Genomic DNA, 22,367 nt, shown 5'->3' with positions numbered 1-22,367 from the left:
CTCAATAATTAATGAGGATAAGAAATCCTTTCATAGCATATGAAAGAAACCTTTCCCATGGAAACATCAAAGGAAAAACATGCCCTAAAATAATGGACTTTTTTCTATTGAGTTGATTATCCAGGCATAAAGGGTTGACAAAGGATTGACCTCTGTCACTGGGCTTGATAGAAATGGCCTGAATAAAGAAAATGATATGTTAATAGATGGAGGAATCACCCTCATACATACACTTATGCTTTTGAGATAATATGTAACATGTAACAGACACATACGCACAAATTCTACCCTTCCTTAAATGTATCAAATATATCTCTCACTTTTTCATTATTTCAGTTCCAATAAGGGGAAAGAGGATTTTCCAAATCAGTGGATAGGAAAAAAAGTTGGGCTTTTACAAATGTTTCTGCTGAAACTTATCAGGATTCCTGGCTTTACTGTAGAATTTGGTGAACAGGATAGTGAGGGAGGCTTATGAAGAGACTCTTGCCAGCTCCACTTGTGTTCCAGGGATGTTAAAAATAGGAAAAAAAAGAAAGTACCTGAATTCCTGTCATTACTTAGGGAATCAGAAACATTCAAGAGGGTTCACAACTTAAGACCTTAACATGGACTTTTGAGTGTCTTAAATTAAGGAAGGTATTTAAAGAAATGCTGATGCTATGGTAGCTAAATAAGGTATTTAATTTAATAATGTCAATAATGTGACTAACCTCCTCAGTATTATATACCTTGTATGTCCTATTCAGGCTCAATATAAAACCTTTGTTTTTCAAAGCATAAAAATATTCATATACACAAGGGGAAAGGACTTTGAAAAGAAAAAACTTGGAGGATTTACACTACCTGATTTCATGACTTATTTTAAAGCCACGAAAATCAAGACTGTGTTATTAGTGAAGGCATATAGTACAGACACAGGGGGCTTCCCTTGTAGCTCAGCTGGTAAAGAATCTGCCTGCAATGCAGGAAAGGCTGGTTTGATTCCTGGATCAGGAAGATCCCCTGGAGGAGGGTTAGGCTACCCACTCCAGGGTTCTTGGGCTTCCTTGGTGGCTCAGATAGTAAAGAATCCACCTTCAATGCAGGAGACCTGGATTTAATCCCTGGGTTGGGAAGATCCCCTGGAGGAGGGCATGGCAACCCACTCCAGTATTCTGGCCTGAATTCCGTGGACAGAGGAGCCTGGTGGGCTACAGTCCATGGGGTCACAAAGAGCTGAACATGACTGATAAAGCACAGTATAGACACATAGGTCAATGGAACAGAATAAAGAGTTCTGAAATAGAGATTTACACACACACATATGGTGAACTGATTTTCAACTGAGATGCAAAGACACTTCAGTGGTGGAAAGGATAGTCTTTTTAACAAATGGTTTTAGAACAACTGGATATTCTCGTGCCAAAAAGGGTTGGGGTATAGGAAGGACAATATTCCTCTTTACCTTGAACTTTGCATCACATACAAAAATTATTTCAATTAGATAATAAACCTAAATGTAAAACCCAAAACTATAAAGATTCCAGAATGATACACAGAAGAAAAATCTTTCTGCCTCTGGGCTAGGCAAACGTTTCTTAGATCAATACTAAAAGCAGGAGCCATGAAAAAAGAGTAATAAACTGAATTCCATCAATATTAAGAATTTTTGCTCTTTGAGGATCTTGTTAAGAGAAATCCCATATCTGATAAAAGACTTACATTCAGAAGATACAAAGAATGCTCAAAACTCAACAGTTTAAGAAAACAAACAAAAACAAAAAATGGCAAGTTTTTGAACACATACCTCACTAGAGATGTATAAATGGCAAATAGTACATGAGAAGATGCTCAATATTATTAGTCATTACAGAAGAGCAAATTAAAACTACAGCGAAATACTGTATACCTACAAGAATGCCTAAACTCAAAGACTGACCATACCAAATGTTGATGATGAAATGGAGGAACTGGCACTCATCCTGATGGTGGGAATATAGTTTGATAGTTTCTTAAAAAGTTAAAACATACAGCTACCATTTAACTCAGGCTTCCCTCATGGCTCAGTTGGTAAAGAATCTGCCTGTAGTGCAGAAGACCCCGGTTCGATTCCTGGGTCAGGAAGATCTGCTGGAGAAGAGATAGGCTATCCACTCCAGTACTCTTGGGGTTCCCTTACGGCTCAGCTGGTAAAGAATTTGCAGGTAGACCTGGGTTCCATCCCTGGGTTGGGAAGATCCCCTGGAGAAGGGAAAGGCTACCCACTCCAGTATTCTGGCCTAGAGAATTCTATGGACTGTATAGGGCTTGCAAAGAGTCAGACACGACTGAGCCACTTTCACCATTTAACTCAATCATTTTGGTGTTAGGTATTTACCCAAGAGAAATTAAAATATATGTCCATACAGAGACTGGTATACAAATGTTCACAGCAGCTTTATTTATAGCAGCCAAAAAGTAGAAACAACCCAAATGTCCCTCAATATGTAAAAGGATAGAGAAACTGTGCTAAAACCATATAATGAAATATTACTCAGCAATAAAAAGGAATGAACTACTGAAGTGTAACAACATGGGTGAATCTCAAAATAATAACTGAACCAAAGAAGCCAAAAGAAAGAAATACAGTATGATTCCATTTAGATAAAATTCTGGCAAGTGCAAATTAATCCATAGTGATTAGATCAGTGGTTACCTGGGAACTGGAGGAGAAAAAGGAAGGGGAAGAGGTGGGGGAATTCAATGGGGCACAAAGACACTTTTAGGGATGGATATGTCATTTGTCTTGATTGTAGTGATGGTTTCACAAGGGTAAGTATAACTGGATGTCAAACTGTACAGTTTAAATATGTATATTTTCTTACATGTCTATTATACCCCAATAAAGCTGTCAAAAAAATTCTACTGGGAAATAGGGTAATGAAGCTCTAAATTGTATTTTTCTTAGCTAATCACCAAATTGTACTGGTCAAATTTATTATGGGCAAGATTATTAAACCAACTGATTTACTGAAAAGCTGAAGTACTATTTCAGCAGAGATATGTAAAAGTAAACAAAATTAATAATTCACACTCCCCAATTTTTGTGATAGTTACTTGAAGGATTTTAGTGGGTTCTAGATGAACGAACTGTACCTAGGAAAAAATATTAGAAAGTGAACAATCATACCTTGATTTGTGCAAAGGGTCTTTCATAACCTCCAACATAGAGAAGGCCAATGTTCTGAGGAAGCAACCTACAAATGAAAAGAAAAACATCATTTATAAAATATCCTTCCTTAAATAAAAGGTTGCATAATTATCAAAATTTGCATAAGATACTTAATATGAAAAAATTAATATCTATGCAACTATTCTTGTCTTTTGCATGATGGAACAGTAACCAGCAAAGGAATAATTCTTATACTTCAGAAAATGGTGGGTAAACATTGAAAACGGCAATTTAAATGTAAAACAATCCAACAAAGTAGTAATTCCAGCAAAATCACTCCATAGAAGAGAATTAAGCAATGCATTGATTTAAAAAATCTATGAGTTCAATTCAAAAAACACTCTGTCTTTCTATAACATTCACTACAGAGATAATATTAATACAAACCTAAATAGTTCACTCCCAAAATCTAACAGGAAAAGCAGACACACAAACAATTAACTACAACAGAAGGTAGTCTCTGATAAATGCTATTGCAGGGGTATTTATCATTGCAAAATAGTGGAGTGAGAGGTACTTGCGATGGAGGGAGTTGGAGAAGCCTGAATAGATGGAATTAAGACTTAACTCTGATGAGTGGGTAAAGCAAAGGGAAAATTTTATAAACTAAATTCTGAGAATGCAGATTTGAGATAAAAAGGAAACAAGTATGGCTCAAGAAAGGGATAAGTTAGCTGGAGATGAAAACCCAAAGAAAGCTTAAAATGGGCCATGAAGAATGTCAGACTTCATATCTTTATTTCATTAGCAATATTTATTTTTTTATACAAACAATAAGTGCACATAAAAGTGAAAAGCCATCTAGAGGGTGGGGATAAACTGGCTACCTTTCCTGCATCCTTCCTTCCTATTTAAAGAGGTCTACCATTCTTGACTTCTAGGGGCTTCCCTGGTGGCTCAGCAGATAAGAATCTGCCTGCAATGTAGGAGATGTGGGTTCAATCCCTGAGTGGGGAAGATCCCCTGAAGCAGGCATGGCAACCCACTCCAGTATTCTTGCCTGGAGATTCCCATGGACAGTCCCTGGGGTCGCAAAGAGTCAGACACGACTGTAGGAACTGTGCACGCACACATCATTCTTGACTACATGAAACATAATGAATAAGGAAATACCATCATTAGAACCATGCTGTATCAGGGCTTCCCTTGTGGCTCAGTGGTCAAGAATCCACCTGTCAATGCAGGACACGTAAGTTTGAACCCTGATCCAGGAAGATCACACATGCTGTAAAGCAACTAAGCCTGTGTACCACAACCATTGAGCCTATGCTCTAGAGCCTGCGAGCTGCAACTGCTGAAACCCATGTGCCCTAGAGCTTATGTTCTGAACAAGAGAAGCCACCGCAATGAGAAGGCCATGTACTGCAACTAGAGAGTAGCCCCTGCTCACTGCAACTAGAGAAAAAAACCCTGTGCAGCAATGAAGAACCAGAAGAGCCAAAAATATTTTAAAAACATAAACATTAAAAAAAAAGAACTATATTTGTGGAGCATGTAGTCATGCAGGGTACGAGGAGCACATAATTAAAGTAACTACTCTATGGTGTCTTATAACCATTGTCACCAAGTGACAGTGTGAGCAGTTGTGTTATTACTGAAGGGTAGAACATGCCAGCCTAAATTATGCCACTTCATATGTGGATTATTTCCAGCTGATGGCAATCAAGATCCAGAAGACTCAGGAAAAACTTACACCTCTCCCTTAACTACCTAAAAGAATTTAGATAGGGGGCCTGGCCCAGAAAAACAGCTATTACCATGATGTTATCTGCAAGTCTTACCTGCATGGCAGGGCAAACTTCTAAATACTACACATCAGGTCTTATTATCCTATGAGTCACTCTCTTCCCCTTTGAAGACCCAGGCCCTACTCCCACTCCTTAGCATAGGATGGCACATAAGCCTCAACTGTCCAACTTGCTCTTGAGTCTCTTATCACAGAGGATCCTGTATCTACCAACTTAAATATGTTTTCTCCTGCTAACTTGTCTTATGTCAATTTAATTATCAGACCAAAGAACCTAATGCTGTGCTGAGTCACTCAGTCGTGTCCAGCTCTTTGCGACCCCATGAACTGTAGCCTGTCAGGCTCCTCTGTCCATGGGGATTCTCCAGGCAAGAATACTGGAGTGGGTTGCCATGCCCTCCTCCAGGGGATCTTGCCAACCCAGGATCTAGGTTCAAATAATCTAGAAGAGAAGGGGAAAAATTTCCACACCTACATTAACTTTCCATTGACTTGGTAAGACTAACAGAGCACACTTTTAAAGCATCTTCGATTTTATGAATTAGGTAAACAGATATTCCATCTCTCAGGAATATCCTCTGTTCCCTACATTCTTTAAAAGCCTATAAAGTATTAAAGGCCACTAAATGTTAGCCACTTAGTTGTGTCTAACTCTTTGCAACCCCATGGACTAGAGCTCGCCAGGCTCTTCTGTCCATGGGATTCTCCAGGCAAGAATATTGGAGTGGGCTGCTATTTTAAGAGTGCTAAGAGCAGATAAATACAACAATAAATTAAACCAGTTTAGCAAAAAGCTACTTAAGTTTGGAATGTGAATCTTAAAGTAACACATTTTAACATGTTGTTGAAGGTTACAAACGACTAAAGGCATTACTTCTTTACTGGATGCAAGTAGAAAGCATGAGAAATGTCCCCAAATGTCTCAACTGGGAAATGGAGAATTTCTTCACCATCATTTGACAAATAAGAAATTAATCAAATCAATAAAACTTTAAATCACTCACAAATTGCTAGTATCACAAAATTAATGTTAGTTATATATAGCAGTGGTAATTTATTTCCTATAAAACAAATGTCCACAAAAAGCTTGATAAACTCCTTTTAGAAGTAAGAATAGTCACTTCATACAAATAGATGCTAGAAAAGGAAGAGAAGAAAAGCTGGCTGACATTTAAAAATCAATGCCTCTAATTACTATGCATATGCATTTCAGGAAGTGTGCCAATATATAATTTAGTGTCCCCCTCTTCCTCCAACTTGCCTATCTAATAACTACCTTCTAAACAAGAAATATCTTAAATATGTTAGTTACACAGCATATATATATTTTGCTTTTTAAATCTTGTTCTTTCTCATCCATGTACATATTATTCCTTACCATAAATTATACTACCACCTTCGTTTGAGTGGGTTTTAATATGTACCATAATTTAAAGGTTTGCTATGTGTAAAATAATTAATACTCTGAGAACAAAAATTCCAACTTATAAGATGGAACATTTCTTAAAATGCTTTTACCTTTCAAAAAATTATTTTGCCAGATTGTATGCATAATTATTGTCAAATAATAGGCACCGTTTCATTATGACAGGGTACTCATATGTTATACAGCAATCACATTTTAAATCCCAGAGTAAAGGCATTAATTCACCATTGATAGATGCACTTAAATGTATATGTTAAAAAGTATGTGTTAAAGTAAAAACCCTGACTCATTTAGTACCAGGTAATTATTTTGCAACTTCTGTTAGGTGAATATTAACGTAATTTTTATACAAATGCTAATAACTCCCAAAATATTTGCTTATAATCAAATGCTTCTACAATGTGGCTACCAAAGAAATTTTTGGAATAAGAAGGCATTATTGGGAAAAAGAAAGAAAATCTATTAGAGCTTTTGAAAAAAGTAAAGATAGGCAAGACTGATGTTCATTTTGCTTCAATTTCCCAAATACAAATATTAACAAATATCTATTCTGGAAAGAAAGCTGCAAAATTATTTCCAGAAAATTTTCTCACATAAAGGAAAAATAAAACTTGGCAGGTAATAGAAAGAACATCATTTAAAAGAATCTCATTCATCATCATTCAGTGATGATATATCAGGCTTAGAAAAAACTGCTTTGAAAGGAAATTGAGTCTATAATTATTTCAAATTAAAAGTTTAAAAAAAGGCAAAGGGGATCTTTCTAAAAATAAGCTAAATAACTCAAAATTAACTGTTCTGTCTACAAGCCCTAATTACATTACCCACTAACTGATACACTTTTCAGCTGCAATAAAATACTTTGAAAAAACTTACAGTACCTTGAATACTGACTGACTTAAATAAACTCCCACTTCTAAGCCAAAGAGCAAGTTCCCCAAAGAGCAGACTATATCTAATACATTTAGTACCAGGGAAAAAGAGAAAGTCAAGGCACTTAGAATAGGATCAATAGGGCCCTTCTGAGTTTGAGAAAACGTACATTATTGGGAAGGCCTACATTATTCCTTGAGAGTTGTAATATAACATAAGTAAAAGCAGCATATGCCATTAGGCACAGATAAAACATGAATGAGCAAATGAATGAGTTTATTATTATCCTTACAGACTTTTCTGTAGCCTACACTTTTCTCTTCTGGTTTGCTTTCTAAATACTTGTATAAGAGTAACAAAATGCTCTAGTGCTTCATGAAAAAACAAAATCCACCACCACCACGTTTAAATAAAGAATCTGTGTGTTGTTAGAAATAAATTACCTGAACATGGTCTTTGTGAAATATACACTGACACAAATAACAGAAATAATAAATAAGACTGGGGAAGGATAAATAAGATGCTGAAGTAAACAAAAGAAAGCTGAATCATTTTGCAAAGGTATATATGAAGAAATGCTGTTAGCCACTGATATTCAGAAAGTAAATACTAACATAATGTGTAAGCATATACAGATGAATAGTATACCACATTAAGGGAGCAACTTCAGAAAAGAGAATTTTGGCATATTCTGTAAGTCTACAAGTAAAAAGAACTGTATATAAATATAAGTCCTTGAGTTCATAAACTTGTTTCACACAGGGGTATGGGTTAGTAATTATGAAAATACATCATATGTATATAAGAATTTAAAAAACAAATATTCCATGGATAAGGAGATATAGATTGCTCATTGTGCACAGTTATAAATAAGAAAAGGGGAGAGGCTAGAGTGAACATAATAAATAATATTGGATTAGAATCAAGAGGTATCAACTGGAACTCTTGGCTTTTAATAAATTCACAGATAGATAAAGATATAAATATAAGTGTGTGTGTACGTGCATGTCAGTATACAATACATTCCTAACTCTGACAACTGACAGGGTCTATAATGACACCCAGCAGCAACGACCCTGCTGAGGACTTCGATCTGTGTTTCCAACCATCAATCTTCACCAACTAAAACAAAAACATTTGGCTCTTTAGAGAAAAGGTTGATTTCTGGACTGAGGAAGGAAAATTATAAGAGCCTAGAACATCTTGTGGTACTGGCAAGTCAGGAGGTACGGAAAAGTGATGACAGTGCATCAAAAACTCACAGAAGCCGAACTGAAGGTGTTCCAACGGCCAAAGCCAAAACAGCAAAATCCAGGCAGAGTGCTGGCTTACAACCCGTGGAGTGAATTACTCCTAAGTCTTCAGTAATATGAATAAGTATATCAGGAAGAAGGGACAGTGGTTCTTTACATTTCAATCCCTATTAATGCACCGAGAAAGAATGAAGGAAACTGAAATTCACCATATTTGAAATATTTGCCAAAATGAAATTGAAGAAACATTATGATAACTATTGCTGCAGGCAAAAACCACTGAAAGATACTAAAACTAGAAGATGAAGGTAGGATGAGAAACATGACACTTGCCTAGTCTCAAAGTTCTTCCCCAGAAAACATTTATTAGTTACAATATATATACACACACACAGTAACTTCAGGGTACAGAAATTCAGAAAACTAACCAAATAATCAAAATTACCAACACGACAGCCTTACCTGCCTTCCCCCCTCCACCACAACACAATGCACCTAGAAGGGCACTCTATCACTTCCATGGTGTTCTTCCCTAAAAGTATCCCCCCAAAAAGATCAGCCTAAGGGGCATTTTATATAAAAACTGACTAATATTCTTGAAAAAGTGTCAAGAGCATGAAAAGCACAAGTGAGGTACTGTCACAGATTATAATAAGATTATATTAAAGAGACATGAAGCCAAACATAAAAAAATATAGGGATGCATTTATGTAAGTTTCAAAATCAGACAAACCCAAACCCCAGTGTTTGGAGTTGGATACCTAAGTAATAAAAGTATAAAAAAGAGCAAGAAAGCACAGATGTACAGACAACGGTCATCTTTGGTGGGAGAGAGGAGCTTGTGAATGAGAAATAGCATACTGGAGGCATCTAGGGTGCTAGCAACATTTTCCTTCTTGTTCTGAGTAATGGTTAAATGTGTGTTGGTTACATGAAATTTTGTTAAGCTGTACATTTATGTTTTATGTACTTTTTTGTATATATATATCTATTACATATATATATACATATAGTATTAAATGTATACTATAATACTATAAAAGGTCTTTATATAAAAAGCACAAAAGAAAAAAAACAAGCAATCAGTAAGAGAATAATACTGACTCTTATATGAAGGGTACAGTATTAACTGGTATATCAACATATTTTAATATTCTTGTATAAACAGATGAGTGTTCTAAGAGATAAACTTCTAGGGAATCCACAAGTCACTGCATCTACTTCTTAGTGCATGCATTAGTGCTAAGTTGCTTCAGCTGTGTCCAACTCTTTGCAACCACATGCACTGTAGCCCGCCAGGCTCCTCTGTCCATGGAATTCGCCAGACAAGAATACTGAAGTGGGTTGCCATGCCTTCTTCCAGGGGATCTTCCCGACCCCGCCTTAGTACTGGAGCTACAAATTCTACGGAATAAATATAATATGAAAACAGAGAACTCACATATCTGGGCATGATGGTATAATGGTTTTAAATGGACCGACATTAAAATTTTTTTAAAAAGAAACACAAGTGCATTAAAAATGTATAGATAAAATTTCTACTTCCAGCCAATGATAAGGGTAATAAGAACTGAATTAGGTCCTACTCCCTCTAACCAACTAAAAACACAGTGTGGTACAATGGTTTTCAGAAATTGGTCAAAAGGTAGCACAGGTCAGTGGTTCCCATAGAAAGGAAACAAATCAGTGAGTCCTACCACTACCCCAGCTTACCACCTGGAGCTTTCAGATCACAGTGTCCATAAAGCCTAACACACTTACTATCTGAATCTCCAAAGAAAAAAATTGCCAGCCCCATTTCAAGACAAATGAAAGCACACATCTATGAGAAGACTTGTACCCAAGTCTCACAGCAGCTTTATCTGTAACAGGAAGACTGAAAATATAACAAATGTCCATCACACACAGGTGAAGAGATAAGTAAATTGTGACACAGCTATACAACAACAGGCTGCTCAGCAATAAAAAGAAATTGACTATTGATGCACGTAACAATATGGATTAATCTAATGTTAAAAGAAGCAGGGGGAGAGAGGACACACCTATTGTGTGTTTCCATTGTTTAAGATTCTAGAAAATGAATACCAATAGCATGGTTACCAGAAAAGAGCATGAAGGGTGTTGCAGGAGAGAGGGATTAACAAAGGGCAGGAGGCAACTCTGCAGGGTGATAGATATGACCATTATCTTATTCCAGGAGTGGTCATTTCACACTCAAAAATCTAATTGCACACTTAAACTATGTACAGTTTATCATATATCAATTACTCCTCAATAAAGTTGTAAAAAGTAATGTACAAACTTCACCTTCCAAATTTTACTAAATATATTTTAAAAAGAAACTCGATAAATGTTCACAGGCCACAAAGCAAATTCAGTCTATGAATAACTCTTAATCAATCCACCCTGATCATTCTAAATGGCAAGTTGGTTTTTTTGAAGAACTGCCTGTGCAAACAGAAGCAGAAGAGTCTGAAAAGTGGATTTTAACAGGGAAATCATTTAACACATATAGTTCCCCACATGCTTTATTATCTACTGATCATTAAGAATTATGCTATAGTTTACTTCTACCTACAAAAGAAGAGAGAGGAGAGTGATTTATATAGGGATTAGCCTCAAATATAAACATCTGAATTTCTGTGAACTTCATCATATCCACAAATTTTCACCTTTTTGAAAACTGACTCCAGGATATATATGTAAAGCACATTTGTTTACATACAAAAATAAGTGACTAAAACTTTCATTTCCTGTACTGGGAAATTCTGAATCTTATTTTATTTTCTCCCTCTAATTTTGTTGTACAAGTTTCCCTTGCATACTCTGCATAAGACTTTGATCGTCAGCCTTCCTTTTTCCCTGGGAAAAAGTAGGAACATTATGCTAAGGGGCCTTTTTTGCAGAAAAGTATAAAAGATGCCATGGAGACAAGAAACAGAGATTTAAGCTGAGTGGATATAATTCACAATCCATTTTTTTTCTGTCTAAATTATAGCACCATGTCACATATTACCAGCTATTTCAATAAAAGCTATGATCAATCAAAGAGAGAAATGTCGTTTTTTAAAATCACAGACCCCAGAATGACTAAGACTGTTATATTCTACACTGAAAAGAATTACTGCAAATCTGAATTTCAGCTTCATAGAACTCTCCACAAAATGCTGACACATGAACTGTAAAAACTACCACAAACTGCCTATATGTCTCCATTGATAAAATATACATTATATTGATTTTCTCTTTACTATTAATTTTAATTTGAATACTCTTCTAAATATTACATATGCATCCCTTTTCTTAAAATATAAATTATGGTAGATATTGAATTAGTATATTTTCATTGTTAAGGCACGTATTAGCTATCTTTATTAAGTAATTAATTCTTTATCATTTTCAAGACTCCACTTATGAAAGTGCCTATTTTGAGTTACAGACAGTTCCTGCCTTAATTCAGTGTATTCTTTTGTTCAGAGTAACTTCTGACTGGCTTGGTTTATAAAGTCCTTGAAGGAACTTTTTACCTAGTTGAATAGCTCATGTAAAAGAATTTAAACTATAACAATTCACTTTAACCTTTATTTTGATATCTGTTCAAAACACATTGATAATTAATGAACTATTTTTAATTACTTCAAATTTAAAAGTGACCAGAATACTATCAATTCAGTTTAGTTCAGTTCAGCTGCTCAGTCGTGTCCGACTCTTTGTGACCCCATGAATCACAGCACGCCAGCCCTCTCTGTCCATCACCATCTCCCGGAGTTCACTCAAACTCATGTCCATCAAGTCGGTGATGCCATCCAGCAATCTCATCCTCTGTCGCACCCTTTTCCTCCTGCTCCCAATCCTTCCCAGCAACAGAGTCTTTTCTAATGAGTCGACTCTTTGCATGAGGTGGCCAAAGTACAGGAGTTTCAGCTTTAGCATCATTCCTTCCAAAGAAAACCCAGGGCTGATCTCCTTTAGAATGGACTGGTTGGATCTCCTTGCAGTCCAGGGGACTCTCAAGAGTCTTCTCCAACACCACAGTCAAAAAGCATCAATTCTTTGGCGCTCAGCTTTCTTCACAGTCCAACTCTCGCATCCATGCATGACCACTGGGAAAACCATAGCCTTGACTAGACGGACCTTTGTTAGCAAAGTAATGTCTCTGCTTTTTACTTCAAATTTAAAAGTGACCAGAATACTATACTGCACATCAATTATTTGCTTATAAATCAATATTTATCCTTGATATAAACCTTGATCAACTAACAAAGGTCAACATAATGTGTGAGATAGTTTAACTTCAGTAATGTAACAACCATAATCTAGTCTAAGTATATTTAAGATGAAGTTCCAGAATATCATATGCTGGGCTGACAACAGGAAATTATGAGATATTCATAAGTAAGACATCACTGGATACTGTTGGTGATGCTATAAAGCATGATACTAAATGTTACCCATCTGCCTAGGACCATATTTTATAAGTGACTAAAAGATCCTCATGCCTTTACAGTGAAATCAATTTGATTATTCCCCCCAAACAATATAGAAGTCTGAAAACATTAGTGAAAGAAGCCAGTCACAAAAGGACAAACTGTTTATTGCACTTATATGAGGTGCACAGCACAGTCAAATTCATAAAGACAGAAAGGAGAAAAGCAGTTACCAAGACCAAGGTGAGAAAGAAACACACAGTTACCGTTTAATGGGTACAGAGTTTCTGTTTAAAATGATCAAAAAGTTCTGGAAACTGACAATGGTGATGGCTGTACTGTACTGGGTACTTAAGATCACTGATTTGTAAAATTAAAAAATGGTTACAGAGATTGTTTCATGTTATGTATATTTTATAACAATTTTAGGAAGTCCCAAAATACCATTCCGAAAATACAAGTCTATCAACAACTTCAAACATTTTTCTCTTAGTGATTCCCAAAGAGATTGTTCCAGACCTCCTCCCATCTCTAAATCTCCTTAAATCATCTCTTTCTCCTATCATTCCAAAAACACCTTCATTTTTCATTGAGTGGAGAAGCCTTAGTCTTGAGGTATCAGTTTATCTATTTCCCAATTCATCTGTTCAGTTCAGTTCAGTTCAGCTGCTCAGTCGTGTCCGACTCTTTGCGACCCCATGAATCACAGCACGCCAGGCCTCCCTGTCCATCACCATCTCCCGGAGTTCACTCAAACTCACGTCCATCGCGTCGGTGATGCTGTCCAGCCATCTCATCCTCGGTCGTCCCCTTCTCCTCCTGCCCCCAATCCCTCCCAGCATCAGAGTCTTTTCCAATGAGTCAACTCTTTGCATGAGGTGGCCAAAATACTGGAGTTTCAGCTTTAGCATCATTCCTTCCAAAGAAAACCCAGGGCTGATCTCCTTTAGGATGGACTGGTTGGATCTCCTTGCAGTCCAAGGGACTCTCAAGTCTTCTCCAACACCACAGTTCAAAAGCATCAATTCTTCGGCGCTCAGCTTTCTTCCTAGTCCAACTCTCACATCCATACATGACCACTAGAAAAACCATAGCCTTGACTAGACAAACCTTTGTTGGCAAAGTAATGTCTCTGCTTTTGAATATGCTATCTAGGTTGGTCATAACTTTTCTTCCAAGGAGTAAGTGTCTTTTAATTTCATGGCTGCAGTTACCATCTACAGTGATTTGGGAGCCCCCCAAAATAAAGTCTGACACTGTTTCCCCATCTATTTCCCATGAAGTGATGGGACCAGATGCCATCATCTTCGTTTTCTGAATGTTGAGCTTTAAGCCAACTCTTTCACTCTCCTCTTTCACTTTCATCAAGAGGCTTTTTAGTTCCTCTTCACTTTCTGCCATAAGGATGGTGTCATCTGCATATCTGAGGTTATTGATATTTCTCCCGGCAATCTTGATTCCTGTTTGTGCTTCTTCCAGCCCAGCATTTCTCATGATGTACTCTGCATAAAAGCTAAATAAACAAGGTGACAATATACAGCCTTGACACACTCCTTTTCCTATTTGGAACCAGTCTGTTGTTCCATGTCCAGTTCTAACTGTTGCTTCATGACCTGCACATAGGTTTCTCAAGAGGCAAGTCAGGTGGTCTGTTATTCCCATCTCTCTCAGAATTGTCCACAGTTTATTGTGATTCACACAGTCAAAGGCTTTGGCATAGTCAATAAAGCAGAAATAGATGTTTTTCTGGAACTCTCTTACTTTTTCCATGATCCAGCAGATGTTGGCAATTTGATCTCTGGTTCCTCTGCCTTTTCTAAAACCAGCTTGAACATCTGGAAGTTTGTGGTTCACGTATTGCTGAAGCCTGGCTTGGAGAATTTTGAGCATTAATTTACTAGCTTGTGAGATGAGTGCAATTGTGCAGCAGTTTAAGCATTCTTTGGCATTGTCTTTCTTTGGGATTGGAATGAAAACTGACATTTTCCAGTCCTGTGGCCACTGCTGAGTTTCTCAAATTTTCTGGCATATTGAGTGCAGCACTTTCACAGCATCATCTTTCAGGCTTTGAAATAGCTCAACTGGAATTTCATCACCTCCACTAGCTTTGTTCGTAGTGATGCTTTCTAAGGCCCACTTGACTTCACATTCCAGGATGTCTGACTCTAGGTGAGTGATCACACCATCGTGATTATCTGGGTCGTGAAGATCTTTTTTGTACAGTTCTTCCATGTATTCTTGCCACCTCTTAATATCTTCTGTTTCTGTTACGTCCATACCATTTCTGTTCTTTATCGAGCCAATCTTTGCATGAAATGTTCCCTTGGTATCTCTAATTTTCTTGAAGAGATCTCTAGTCTTTCCCATTCTGATGTTTTCCTCTGTTTCTTTGCATTGATCGCTGAGGAAGGCTTTCTTCTCTCTCCTTGCTATTCTTTGGAACTCTGCATTCAGATGCTTATATCTTTCCTTTTCTCCTTTGCTTTTCGCCTCTCTTCTTTTCACAGCTATTTGTAAGGCCTCCCCAGACAGCCATTTTGCTTGTCTGCATTTCTTTTCCATGGGGATGGTCTTGATCCCTGTCTCCTGTACTATGTCACGAACCTCAGCCAATAGTTCATCTGGCCCTCTATCAGATCGAGTCCCTTAAATCTATTTCTCACTTCCACTGTATAATCATAAGGGATTTGATTTAGGTCATACCTGAATGGTCTAGTCGTCTACAAATTCATCTATATTTCTATACAAACATTCTTAGCCTTCCTTTTCATCCCCTTGCTTAAGCTCTCCAGCCCTCCATTGACTTAATACCTTTCCAACTTGAATACTTATTATTTTCTCCTCAAAGATCTGTAATCTTCTATTTTCTCCTACTCTGCCAATTAACAAGGAGGGTCACCAGGGAAGGAATGGCCATTCTGAAGTTGAGTCAACTAAAAATCACTATATAATGGATAACATTTGTGGAAGTAATCTATCCTGAGACAGATGACTCACAGATGAAGATTTCTAGGTCCTTTTTGTTCAGAATGTTATAATGCTGTGGAAAGGGTGGCTGAAAAATTACACTGTATGTCTGATTTCCAACTTTGGTGCTTATTACCCATACAACTTCAGGCAACTCAATTAGCTCCTTTGTAGGCTCAGTATTTTGTTGGGCAAATGGTTATGACTTAACTTCACAGAAATGTTTTGAGGGTTAATTGAAATAATGTATGTATTTAATATTCATACAATCTAACCTAAATCAGTGGAATACATTAAATGACCCAAAGTATATTTTCAAAATACAGGATGTTTTAAAAAGAAGAAAAAATGAATTGACTTGGATGAAATAATCTGTCAGAATGTATATGATGCACACATGTCTACGTGTAAGAAAAGAGGGAGAAAAAGAAAGAGACAGATAGTCAGAAAGGAGGATAGAGACTGGCTGACAAAATTAGCAGAGATGAACTATCTGGATGCTAGAAATGCACTTACTAATGTGAAGAGACCTAGTTTTCTAAGCTCTGGATGCAATATCCTTCAGGATTACCTAACTCTTTTTGATCACACAGTCACAAAAGAATCTCTTCTGAGGACTGAATAAGTATCTGAGTAGTTAGAAATGATGCTGTAGACAGATCAATGTATGAATGTATGAATGTATATGGGCCTCCTCGGTGGCTCAGTGGTAAAGAATCTGCCTGCAATTCTGGAGAAACGGGTTCCATCTTTGGGTTCTGAAGATCCGCTAGAGGAGGAAATGGCAACCTACTCCAGTATTCCAGCCTGGAGAATCCCATGGACAGAGGAGCCTGGTGGGCTACAATCCATGGGGTCACAAAGAATCGGACACAACTGAGCACACACACATGTATGTAAATGTATTTATACTGCATGTGTGTACATACACATCTACATGTAATGATATACAGTTGACCCTTGAACAACACACAGTAGGGGCACTGACCATCAGCAAAGTGAAAAAGCTGAATGTAACTCACAGTCTACCCTCTCTACACAGAGTTCCTCATCTACAGACTCAAACTATCATGGATCCTGTTGGACTGTAGTATTTTCTCTTAAAAAAAGAAAAACACATATAAGTGGATCTGAGCAGTTGAAACCTGTCTTGTTCAAGGGTCAAGTGTATTACTATAAACTAGTACTGATAGTTACAAAGTCACAAAAACTATAATAATTATAGTTGTTACTGAGAACCTCATTGTACAAGGCCCTTTGCTAAGCTTAATTTTACATTACATGGTCTTCTCTCTGGTATGAATTTCAATTTGAATACTCTTTAGTGTTAGGAATTTAGATTTGTCATTTAATCTTGTCAATGAATCCCATGAGTTAGGTACCATTATTACCCCCATTTAATAGATGCAAAAGCTAATAGAAATTACTAATTTGCCTAAGAGCACACAACTTGTAAGAGGTCAAGCTGGGAATCAAACTGCTTTTCCTCTGGCTCTTTGTTCTTAATTCTCACACTGTACAGGCACTGTTCTTTAATAATTAAGAAGTTTGGTTAAGGATAATTAATTCCCCACAACACGATCAATGATGAGGGATAAAATCAGTTTGGGGTTTGCAAAGCGCTAGCCAACCTCTTCAGATGTGTGGAGTACCTCCTCCTCAGTCAATGTGCTTTACTTCTTTAAGAGGAGAAACAAAGGGTAAAAAAGAAAAGTCAACAAGGGAGGAAAATCAGGTCAATCCTCTATTCAATCTTGGCTCTTCCCCATCTTCCTTCTCTTTATGAAGTTGAACCGTTTACTATGTATTATTTACTTATGGTATATTTCCAACTCTAGGCCAGGTATCAGAGACATAAAGATGATCCCTGCCTTGGGAACTCTCACTCTTCAAAAGAGGCAGAAGGTTTGAAATATTCAAACTATAATAAACTGAGATAAACTGGCAAATTCTCTAACAGTTCCATGGAAACTACGCAGTGTAGTAACCTGACTACTTAAGACTTTTAAACCCTGAAAGCAGAGGGTTGCAGATAAAGTGCAAACTCACACACTGGTTTTCAGGGGCTTCCTTTAGGTGCATGCCCTCAATGTAAAACCCAATGTAAGACTGAAACCACTGATAAGAGTTTTCATATTTTAAGACTCTTATCAAATGCCATGAAGTGTCATCATATAACATTTTATATTATAATCCCAGACCACCAGTACAGTACCCTGACACAAGGTGCATGATCAATGGTTGCTTGGTAAGTGGAAAAAAAAAATTTAAACAGAAGAAAAAAACCAAAGCAAACAAAGAACAGCCCATATGTCCTTAGGGAAGAACCACCACTGAAATTAAGTTACTTAAAAAAAAATACTGAGAAATATAATGCAGATTTTTAAATAAATGAATATGAAGCAAATTTATATGTAGATGACTTTGCCATAAAATATTTTGATATGCTCAACCAAAACTGACAGCTGAAGTTCTAGTATGATCTAAATAAGATAAGATTACATGGTTTGGGGGAATTTAGAATAGGATTTCCACAAATGAGATGACAGATGAGGCATAACAGAAATAAGGAAGGAGCTTAACAGGTTCTGAAAATTCTTCTTCAGTCTAGTTTTAGAAAAATAAACCTGAGATATTTATGCAAAATTCTAAAATGTTGCTGTATTACATCCTTACTAGAACCTAAACCATCTGAAAGCACCTGTGGCATAACTGCCAACAAACACTGTCTTATAAATGCTCTGATTATGAGTAGTAGGGCCCAAGGTAATTTATTTCTGAGCTCAAACAAATATTTCACTTTATTTCCTGAAGTTCTGTTATATTACTATTATAGAACGCACAAATTCAGCCTCCTTTTCACTTTCCATCAAGTGTTACTCCTAACAATTTTAATTTTAAAATAGCCTCTTTCTGAGACTAGAATTTCTGCATCAGGAGGGTGATTTGATACTGAATTACTGGGATAAGAATGGGGAAAATGGGAGAGCAGAGGAGGAAGGAGGAGTCAGGAGAACAACATAAGAGATACCAACAACAGAGGACTGCAGTTAAATGGCCAAGAGAGATTTAATCCGCTAATGTTCCTTGTCTTCAAAAGCATAAAATTTGTTCTCATGACTTTTTTCCTTAATTAAAAAGAACAAGGCGGCGGTGGCAGGCAAGTAGCATGAGGCAAGTCTTAGAATCGATATGAACACCGAGTATGTCATAAATGCAGTGAGGTGCCCTTTTAATAGGGAAGGAGAGGAACAGTAAGTATGCTTCGGGTGATTCAATGAGGTAAAGCAATGGGTTGCCTCCCTGAAATCAGATTAATTTTACAAGAAAGTGAAGTTGTCTTTACATTTTATATTACAAGGTACAGTGCTTATAAGAATAACAATCTCTACCATCAAAAAAACCACAGAGCTAATGAGAAGGAAAAGACACTGTGAATATATCTATTATATATAAGGTATCTAGAAATTGCTGCATAGAATATGGCTATTATACTAATTGCCAATATTTATTACTATATATGAACAATAGCACTGATAAGATTTCCTGCCAGATGGCAGGTAAGAAGGGCCTATTAATATGATTCTGTAATTTAAATGGTTACAAGCAGCAAACTGAAAACTCAAAAAACTTTCAACTAGTACTGTTTTAAAATAGAATTCTACTACAATACCTGACAACAGCAAGCACATTTCAAGTATTTCATAAGGTAAAATAAATTTAGTAAGGTAATATCAAGGTAGCTTAAAATAAAGCAAAACAACTCCGTATACGTGCATGCCACAAATAAAAGTAAAATCTAAAGGTGCACAGTTACTGCAGGAGATTAACTGTTTCACAAGTTCTTACTAACAGGTTAAGTTTCAACGTTTTGTCATTCATTAGAGAGGTACTCAAAAGATTATGTATGGCAATCTAAAGTGAAGACACACTGAAGAGAAATGGCAACTAGATCCTTTTTAGGTGCTACTGCCATAACTTTTCCAGAATTATCCAGAATACTTTGCTTTCTTTTTTCCTTATAGCACATGTTGTTTTTTAGTTGTTAAGCCGTGTCCAACTCTTTTGCTACTCCACCCGCCAGGCTCCTCTGTCTCCTCTCCACATCTTGCGTCTCCTGCATTGGCAGGCGAGTTCTTTAACACTAGTGCCTATAGAGTACATATAATATTGTTTATAAACTACCTACCAGTGTTGCTTATAAAGTACCTACAAAATTTGCGTTTATTGAAAGTTTTATCCATAGTTTAAAAGCAATCTGACAAAGTGTAACTCAAACTACATAGTTACTTACAATGATGATGAGCACAGTACTTTGAATTATAACCATTTCAGGCTATGAAAAATACTTATAAAAACAACCTCACACATGTAATACAGATTGAAGTGAAATTTCTAATGGATCAAGTGTATGTCTGACTACAAATAGGATGGTTCACTTTAAGCTATGGATTCTTCATACATCTCTCTTAAGGCAGGGAAGAGAGTTGCTGGGTGCTGGGGGCAAAAAAGTTTAGTCTTAGAGGGCAGGAGTTTTGTCTCTTAGGTCTAACAGTTTATGAATGCAGAATAACAAAGATTTATGAAGAAAAAAATCTTTAAGGTAAAATATGTTTCTTGATCCCATGGGATTCTGGTAAATCAGCCATACTGCTAGGCAGTCTATTATCTTCCCTATGGACTGTAGCCTGCCAGGCTCTTCTGTCTATGGAATTCTCCAGGCAAGAATACTGGAGTGGGTAGCCATTCCCTTCTCCATGGGATCTTTCCAACCCAGGGATTGAATCCAGGTCTCCTACATTGCAGGCAAATTCTTTACCATCTGAGCCACCAGGGAAGCTCCTGGTCAAATGTTATGACTGATGAAAAACATTTCTAAAATATTATTAGTCACAGCTATGAAAAACCTTAGGAAGTACAACTGACATGTAGGACATAAAAGATGCAAAAGCAAGAGTGATTTCATCAAAGGATTAAGAAAAATTATTTAAAAAATAAATAAATAAATAAATAAAATAAAAATAAAAAAAAAGAAAATTATAGTGGGATCTTTATGACTTTTCAGGGGAAAAGAAAAGAGTGTGGAAAGGACGAGGCAGACGGCAAGTGAACAAGTCTGAGGGCTTTCATTCTTTCAGGCAAGGAAATGGATAAGAACTGTTTCTCAGAAGATAGGTAAGCAGTTCTCTGAAATACGGAGCTACAAACCAGGTGTAATCCTAGCTGGTATCACTTTATCTTAAGACCCTTTCAAACCATGGCAAATGCTATTTCTAAAGCATTTATACCCTCTCCAAAGTACAAAAGGCCTTCAAAGTCCTAGGTACTCTGTTTTACCCTGGAACAATAGATTCTACCCTCAAGAATATTATTTTCTTAGTGAAAGACATCATAAAAAAAATTAAGCTCCATAATTCAACGTAATATGTTGAATACACAGCAGAATGACCAATGGACTCAGGCTCAAGAGGTCTACCAAGCTAAGAATTCCCCTGCCTTATGGTGGCCTTGCCTTTCTCATGTTCTTTTCTTTTTTTCAATAGTATATTTCAATTGATATCATACCTATACATTTTGTAATTCAGATTAAAGCTTAAGATTTTCCTGGACCAGGCAGAAGATTCCAGTGAAGGAAAGACTGGGGGAAGGAGGCAGCCTTTCAGACTATACACTCTAAGAGCTCTCTCTCCCACACAACTGTGACAAGCTGTTTCTTTCTAATCCCTGTTCTGCATCACTGAGTCCTAGAGGGTTTCTGCAGCCAGCACAGTTCACCCTAGTCATCTGGTTACCTCACTGATCACCATCCCCAGGGAAACAGCCCTGCTTTCCAGGTCACAAACCAAGGAAGGCCATGTGAGCACACAGCCTGGAAGAGGGCCCTCACCAAGAACCCAACCATGCTGGCACCCGATCTCAGACTTTTAACCTCCGGAACTATTAAGAAATGGGAAGGGAGTCTCAGGGAGAAGGGATACATGTATGGCTGAGTTCCTTTGCTATCCACCTGGAACTATCACAACACTGTTTAATAGGCTAAACTCCAATATAAGATAAAAAGTTAAATAAATAAAATAAGTGTTCTTTATAAGAGAGTCCCTTGAACAGCATGGAGATCAAATCAGTCAATCCTAATGGAAATCAACCTTGAAAATTCATTGAAAGAACTGATGCTGAAGTTGAAGCTCCAATACTTGTGGCCACCTGATACAAAGAGCAGATTCGTTGGAAAAGACCCTGATGCTGGCAAAGATTGAGGGCAGGAGGAGAAGGGGGGGACAGAGGACAGGATGGTTGGATGGCATCACCGATTCAATGGACATGAGTTTGAGCAAACTCTGAGAGATGGTGAAGGACAGGGAAGCCTGGCATGCTGCAGTCCATGGGATTGTAAAGAGTCAGACGCGACTTAGTGACTGAACAATAACAAGTGTTGTTTAAGTCATTCAGTCTGTGGTACCTGTTATAGCAGCCTTAACTA

The 22,367-nt window shown here is 37.1% G+C and overlaps 1 protein-coding gene across 1 annotated transcript in view; it reads right to left on the bottom strand.

The window, feature by feature from the left end:
* RNGTT (RNA guanylyltransferase and 5'-phosphatase) overlaps positions 1-22,367 on the bottom strand; it is a 235,757-nt gene that overhangs the window by 42,725 nt on the left and 170,665 nt on the right. The window contains exon 14 of the mRNA XM_018053155.1: positions 3,152-3,218. Coding sequence (XP_017908644.1) covers positions 3,152-3,218 — 67 coding nt within the window. The remainder of the gene's footprint in view (positions 1-3,151; positions 3,219-22,367) is intronic.

This window comes from Capra hircus, chromosome 9, assembly GCF_001704415.2.
Source record: "Capra hircus breed San Clemente chromosome 9, ASM170441v1, whole genome shotgun sequence".
NCBI lineage: Eukaryota > Metazoa > Chordata > Mammalia > Artiodactyla > Bovidae > Capra > Capra hircus.
Note: the sequence above shows the minus strand (reverse complement) of the source record. Positions and strands in the feature narration are given on the sequence as shown.